Source organism: Sardina pilchardus, chromosome 24 (assembly GCF_963854185.1).
Source record: "Sardina pilchardus chromosome 24, fSarPil1.1, whole genome shotgun sequence".
Taxonomy (NCBI): domain Eukaryota; kingdom Metazoa; phylum Chordata; class Actinopteri; order Clupeiformes; family Clupeidae; genus Sardina; species Sardina pilchardus.
This window is the reverse complement of record NC_085017.1, coordinates 656,085-663,584: the sequence shown is the minus strand read 5'-3', so window position 1 is coordinate 663,584 and position 7,500 is coordinate 656,085. Positions and strand designations below refer to the sequence as shown.

Here is a 7,500-nt window from a genome sequence, read left to right as displayed (position 1 = left end):
AGGATTACTCCTGCGTCGTGCCTAACAATGCCCCTTAGCTGTTCTGGAATCAGTGTAGCCTACGCACTCTCGGGGCTCATTGCTTAAGTATGGATGGATGTGTATGAGTGCTTGTGATTCACTGTGTGTGTGGTGACCCATGGTATCCCATCGCATGATTCTGTGTGTGTGTGTGTGTGTGTGTGTGTGTGTGTGTGTGTGTGTGTGTGTGTGTGTGTGTGTGTGTGTGTGTGTGTGTGTGTGTGTGTGTGGTGACCCATGGTATCCCATCGCATGATTCTGTGTGTGTGTGTGTGTGTGTGTGTGTGTGTGTGTGTGTGTGTGTGTGTGTGTGTGTGTGTGTGTGTGTGTGTGTTTGGTATCCCATGTGTACACATGGTGGTAACTCATTCTATCTGTGTGTGTGTGTGTGTGTAGCTCCAGCGACGTCATGAGCAGATGAAGAAGAATCTGGAGGCGCAGCACAAGGAGCTGGAGGAGAAGAGACGCCAGTTTGAGGACGAGAGGAACAACTGGGAACAGCAGCAACGCCTGCTAGAGCAGCAGAAGCTTGACACCAGGTACACACACACACACACATTCAAAATAGTGTTTTGTTATTTGTGTTTTATTGAGTTGAAGGAAATGGCTGCATATCTTGTATAAAAATACTTGCTTTGTAAGTACTTTAGGGGTGTGTTTTTGTAGTTTCAAAATACTACTAAATATTTTTAGCAAAACCGGCGCTTTTGGTGATGTGATAACATCATAAAAGTGCAAAACAATGAATGTAGCCCCTGACTGGTGCTGATAATCATTTGTTATTCTCATACACTACAAATGAGCACAAAGGAATTAGGCAAATTGGGCTCTTCATTTAACACACCGTCTTCTCTCCTTCTCTTGTAGGACCTTGGAAAAGAACAAGAAGAAGAAGATCTTCTGAAGTGTGTATGCGCGCGCACGTGTGTGTGTGGGGGGTCCAGTGGACCGCCACTTAACGTTTTTAACCAGTTGCCAACTCTGCCAGCCTGCATAAGTCAGTCTGTCTAGTCGACCAAATACCCCCTCACCAACCCACCAATACCCTGTGTGTGTATGTGTGTGTGTTTGTGTGTGTGTGTGTGTGTGTGTGTGTGTGTGTGTGTGTGTGTGATGCCCATGACTCCTAATCCTCCACTCAGAAAAGGCCACTTGAACGGTTATGCCGAGACAACATGTCTGAGCTCAGCCTCATACACAGACACAGACACACACACACACACACACACACACACACACACACACATACTGAGACATCCACACAAGTGTGTACACACTGACACATATAGACATCCACACAAGTGTACACACACACAAGCACAGTTCATCTCAGCTTGACTTCTAACCAACCAGCCCTGCACACCCCTCCATTATAGATCCCCATAGTCACCAGTCCTCAACACCCCCCTCCCCCCCACCCCGCCCCTCAGACAGACTCCAAATAAAGACCTTCAGGCTGAATCTCACCTCAGGGGGTTGCTTTTGTCTGTTTATTTTTAATAAATGAAAGAAGAAAAAAAAACTTTTTTTAAAAGGTTCCTCGGTCTTGCTCGCCCCCCCGTACCTGCCTGTTGTAATTTAAACAGTTGAAGCCACAGAGTTGCCTACCTGCCTCTGTCTAACACACTCACCCCTCTTTTTGGAGTTTCTTTCTTCTGTTTAGTTTTCATTTTTCATTTTTATTCTCCCTTATATACAGTATCTGCTCCCACTCTTATGTTGGATGTGTGTGTGTGTGTGTGTGTGTGTGTGTGTGTGTGTGTGTGTGTGTGTGTGTGTGTGTGTCTGTTTATTACAGCTGTTTCAGTCAACAGCAGTGAAGCAGTGTTTCAAAGTCTGTGTGTGTTTGTGTTTGTGTGTGTGTTAGACCTTTCTCCCACCAAAGCAGGCCTTTCCCTGCCTACATTTAGCTTTGATCATGTACTGCATCTGTATCTTGATTTTTTTTTATTATTATTATTTCTGTTGCTCTGGTGTGTTTCTATTGTACAGAACAGACACTTAATAAATCTGTGACCATACCTCTCAGTACTCTGTGTGTGTGTGTGTGTGTGTGTGTGTGTGTGTGTGTGTGTGTACCACTCAGGGGCTCTGTCACTGGCTTGTACAATGGCATTTCTGCTATCTCTGGCATTTCTGAGGTTGGGTGTGTGTGTGTGTGTTTCAGTCTGAAGAATGCAGGAATGTGAGAGAAATAAATTCATAAATTCTTGACTGTCACCATGTATTTATAAAAATCCCTCACTTAACCACCAGAGGGCAACACACACACACACACACACACACACACACACACACACACACACACACACACACACACACACACACACACACACACACACACACAGCTACAGTGATCAAGCTATGCAATATTCTTCTTCTTCATTATAGTGATTTATCACCTAATGACGCATTGCTATTGTAATGTCACCTGATTGGGAGGTGAGAAGCATATGTGTCTTTCCCTCTGGCTGTGTGTGTGTCTGACTGCCTGCCAGTGACTGTGTATGTCTGTGCCTTTGCGTGTGTGTCTGTGTGTGTGACTGCCAGTGACTATGCGTGTGTGTGAGGCACGGGGTGGATTCAATGCTCACCTCTCACACACTTCTCTGTCAGGAAGCTGGTCAGAGGTGAGCATTATTGCTGCTGATATTAGACCAAGCTGAGGACATGCTAGGATAAACCAGACACCATGACAAACACCACTTTCAAATCAAATCCCAGCAGACTACTTGGGAGGCCATAGGGTTGATCAGCTCTGTGTGGGAGCAAAGTAAGCCGGATAACACTCACAACATCTGAAGACAGGGGAGAACAGAGAGCAGTCGCGGCGGTGTGAATCAAAAGTTGCAAGCAGTTGCAAACAGTTTCAAGCCGTCGCTAAATCTTAATTTTAGTTGCAGAGTTTTAGAACACTTTTGCGCGGGGCTATTGTGACGTTGGCGAAAAACTTCTATCTTGTCCTCATGCCTAGACTGTTGTTATGGTAACATTGTTGCCATTTTAATGTCGTTGCAGTGGTCTGAACGGCCCAGTTTTAGAACACATTGTTGCAGAAAGTTGCTGGTTTTTAGAATGTTGCAGCTCGTCTCGTCGCGGATCTTGTGTATGAACTGGCCTTAAAGCACTGCTCACCTGTCCTGACATCAGCTGCAAAGAATTCTAGAATTGTGGTTAGTCCATTGTAAGACAATAGTGACATTGTGTAACCCGAATGCCTACTTAAGCAAGTTGTCCATTTACATCAAATGCATTGTATGTAAATTAATATTAATAAAAGTATTAAATAAAGGACAGTGCACTTGTGAACTCTGGACTGGTGAAACGGTCATTCTTTCATCAGCTTTCATCAGCCCCCCCCCCCCCCCCCCCACATCTCTGTGTGCTTATACTCCAGACATGGAAGAGCACTTTGGACCTCCAGCAAACACACACACACACTCTGTCTCTGCCCGCCTGTAGGATGGTGACATGACCAGCTCGCTGCCCTCCGATTGGCCCGCTCTGCTGCTGTGTCATCGACCTCAGTGACCTCTGGTCCAATCACAGATCAGCAAGTTTATTTTCTCTTGCCCCCGTGGTGGAGGTGGTGCAGGATTCGGGTCACTGGCAGGACTCCTGCCCAGTCCCCCACCCCAGGTCAGAGAAAGAGAGCTGGACAAGCTTAACGGCGCCATTTCTGCTGAATCGTCCCGTTTGGCACACCAATAAAAGGCCCAATAAAATAAAATCCATGCCGGCGTGTTATTAGTTCTAAAGCAGAATGTGAAATGCCTCCCTGGAGGGCCGTAGAGAACACACTGCAATGCAGACACCGTCTACAGGTGCAAGTAAAGGTGGGTCTGCCAAGCCAGCGCCGAGAGAGAGGACGCAGGGGTCAGCTGAAAGAGCCAACGTCATGCTCTCAGAACTAGGTTGCACATCTGGACTGGACACAGACAGACTGAGTGGCTCATGAGTGATAGTAGTGCTTAGAGAGAGAGATAGCTGAACCAGCGGTGATTGTGTGGAGCGACCTCAATCATCTTCAGCGATAATACAGTGACCATTATGGTAAAGGTCATCACTGATGTTTGAGATGGTCAATGATTGATCTGTAACCCTCCCCACCCTCTGTCTCTTCTGCCCCAGTGACCCCCACCCTCTACACACACACACACACACACACACACACACATTCACCCTTTACTTCCAGAACTTTGGAGCTTCTAGAGCCTGGCCACCAGCCTGTTGCCGCAGCAATGCCATGGAAACCGTGGAATTCTGATTGGCCAACCATGCACACTGAACTGGGCCCCAGAGAGAGAGAGTGATGGTGCTGGTGGTGTTGGTGGTGGTGGTGATGATGCCCCTCTCTATCCTCAGACAAACAACTGCAGGAGCAGGATGGGAACACCGGGAGCACATGCAGTTTAAGGAGGTCACTGTGCACCTCCCAGGTGCTGGGCCAAAAAAATGCTCCGTAGCGGTAAATGCTTGAAAAGTCGGCAAGCTTCTTTAAACTGGTGTGATACATCATGAGCGCTACCTGTGGCTTTGTGTGTGTTTGTGTGTGTGTGTGTGTGTGTGTGTGATTTTGAACAAGGGTGAATTGTTGATGGCAGAGATGTGTGGAGAGTTAGTTGCAAAGTGTGTCTGTTTTCTGTGCCAAGGTCACAGTGATATTGACCCCTTTGGGGGGGTGATTGTAAATGGAGACTTTTTCTTTAAGGTTGTGTAAAGTAAAGTGCAGTAAAGTGAAGTGGAAGCTCTTCTTTCCCGCGGCAGCGCAGCACAAGTGGTGTGTGAGTGTGAGAGTCCGATCCGCTCCAGTGCACAGATGGCTCTGCAGTCCTGCGCCTCTTTAATAAAACAGCTCTGCGCTGGACAGCTCCTCTGCTACAGACTGCAGCAGCCGGCGGCTCTGGCATGAATCCGGCGTACGTACGAGTCCAGTCCCCCCCCCCCGGACAGACGCCGTGCCCCTGAGAGGAAGGTGAGCCTATCGCTAATCCCAGCCTTCATCTCCTCCCTCCTCCTCTTCCTCGTCCTCCTCTCCCTCCTTCTGCTCTTCTCACTTCTCACCGTTACATAACTCACATCTCTCCAAAGTCACACACCCTGTACTCCGCTGTCCCTTTTGGCACACACACACACACACACACACACACTCACTAGAACACGCTCACAAAGCCAGAAACTAATGCACATAATGTACACTCACAAACATACACACACACACACACACACACACAGAGTTCCCTTTTGCCAGATAATGTACCTGCGCAATCTATTGGACTGGGTGCTTCCTGCCACATTCTGCTCCCCATGGTCTGCATGGTTTCCCAGGCTGCTTAATTGCCCGTTTGACAATGACCTCATTTACTGGGGGCTTCAGTGGAGTTGGACAAGGGCCAACACACACACACACACACACACACACACACACACACACACACACACACACACACCGGCTTAAATACTGTACATGCTTGTACACACACACACACACACACACCACATGTAGGCTTACAAATATACTGTACATGCTTGTACACATGCACGCACACACTCACACACACTTACACTTACAGTATACACAACCTGCCACTGGCTTACACACATATGTACATGTACTCCCACATGCACACATACAAACAGTCAGGTGTTGTATTATACACAAATGCAGATACACACACATACACACTCAGGTTTGTTCACGTAGTTTTGGAGTGAGCATACACATCCACACACACACACACACACACACACACACACACAAACACACTCGCTGGCTGTCAGCACCTTCCAAAGACTGTTACTCTTTGACAAGAACTGGCATTGGACAATAGGACACCAAACAGACACACACAGACACACACATTCACACTCCAAATCTCTTACAACGCCTTGCAAGACTGTGCTGCCCAACACTTGCAGTGGACTCAAGGATCAGTGCTGGAATCACAGGGGCGGTTTCTCAACTCCGCTCTCAACTCTGCTGCCCAGAGCTGTGTGTGTGTGTGTGTGTGTGTGTGTGTGTGTGTGTGTGTGTGTGTGTGTGTGTGTGTGTGTGTGTGTGTGTGTGTGTGTGTGTGTGTGTGTGTGTACCATGGAGACAAATGTTTTGTAAGAGAGCAATCCTCTTGTATCTCTCACTTCATTACACAAACTGTACTCCCAGACAGACAGACAGAAAGAGAAAGAGAGAGAGAGCGAGTGTGTGTGGGAGAGAGAAAGAGAGAGAGAGAGAGAGAGAGAGAGAGAATGTGTGTGTGTGTGTGTGTGTTTTGTCTGGAGCTCAGTTTCACGATCACGCTGGGCAGAGATGGAGTCCATGCAGAGGGCAGATTAGAACAAATACCTCTCAGGCAGGGTTCCACACACACTCACACACACACACACACACACACACCTCTGTCTCCTTTCACTGCAGCAGGTCATCAGGGACAGAGAGAGCACTAAGTGGCAGAGAAGCACCAGAGAAGCGTCTATGTTCTCAACAGCCTCTGATTCAGACTCTGACTGTGTTTGAGAGAACCGTCTGTTTTACAAAACTGCCTGTTCTCAGAAGATGCTAGCTGTGTTAGATAGAACTGTCTGTGTTCTCAACAGACTCTGGAAGTGTTACAGAACATCTGTGTTCTCAGCAGACTCTGACTGTGTTTGATAGAACCATCTGTGTTTTCAGAAGACTCAGGCTGTGTGTGACAGGGCCATCTGCGTTCTCAACAGACTCTGTGTTTGAGGGAACCGCCTGCATTCTCAGTACACGCTGGCTGCCCTTGAGAGACCCGTCTTTGTGCGAGAGAACCTCCTCGTGTGCGTTCTCAGTGTTTGAGCACGTGGCAGAGATGTGGGGCGGTGTGAACTCCTATCTCTCCCCATCATCTTAATCAGAGGATTTATATGTCTGCTGCCATGTTTGGGTTTCATTCTGAGGGGACATCTTGTGTCTTTTGGGAGATAGTCGTTGTGTGTTGTCTTGATATATTTCCTGTGTTTTGGTGCGATGCTTGTTGCTGGTTTGTCTGGTCTCGTGTGTTGTGTTGTTGGTCTGTCCTGTGTTGTGAACGTATCTGTAGCGTTTGTTTTTGGCCTGGTGTGTCCTGTGTTTTGGGTTGTTGGTCTCGCCGCATCGCCAATGCTAAATGTCCTGCGAAGAGCTCGTCAGTGCTTATGTAAGACAGAGGCAGGACGCACTGGAGAAGCGTGACGCTAAATTAAGACTAGCAGCTATATGAGAGGAGGCTTGCGCTTTCCCCTAGAGTCTTAACTGTACTCGTCTGGGGGTAACAGGGGCCCCTGTGACCCCTGTCTGACATGGCCCACGGGGTAAGAACAGCTCTTAGCCCACTGTCACATACCGGCCCACCCACCCACACACACACACACACACACCTCGGCCCATGCACTCGTCTGAGGGTAGGGAGTGGCGGGGGGTGGCTGTGACCCCTGTCCCACATGGCCCATATGGTTAAGAACAGCATTTAGCCCACA

General features: G+C 48.1%; 1 protein-coding gene across 1 annotated transcript in view; it reads left to right on the top strand.

The window, feature by feature from the left end:
* LOC134072275 (septin-7-like) overlaps positions 1-2,049 on the top strand; it is a 32,099-nt gene extending 30,050 nt beyond the window's left edge. The window contains exons 12-13 of the mRNA XM_062528870.1: positions 418-560; positions 889-2,049. Coding sequence (XP_062384854.1) covers positions 418-560; positions 889-925 — 180 coding nt within the window. The 3' untranslated portion in view covers positions 926-2,049. The remainder of the gene's footprint in view (positions 1-417; positions 561-888) is intronic.
* The last annotated feature ends 5,451 nt before the right edge of the window (positions 2,050-7,500 follow it).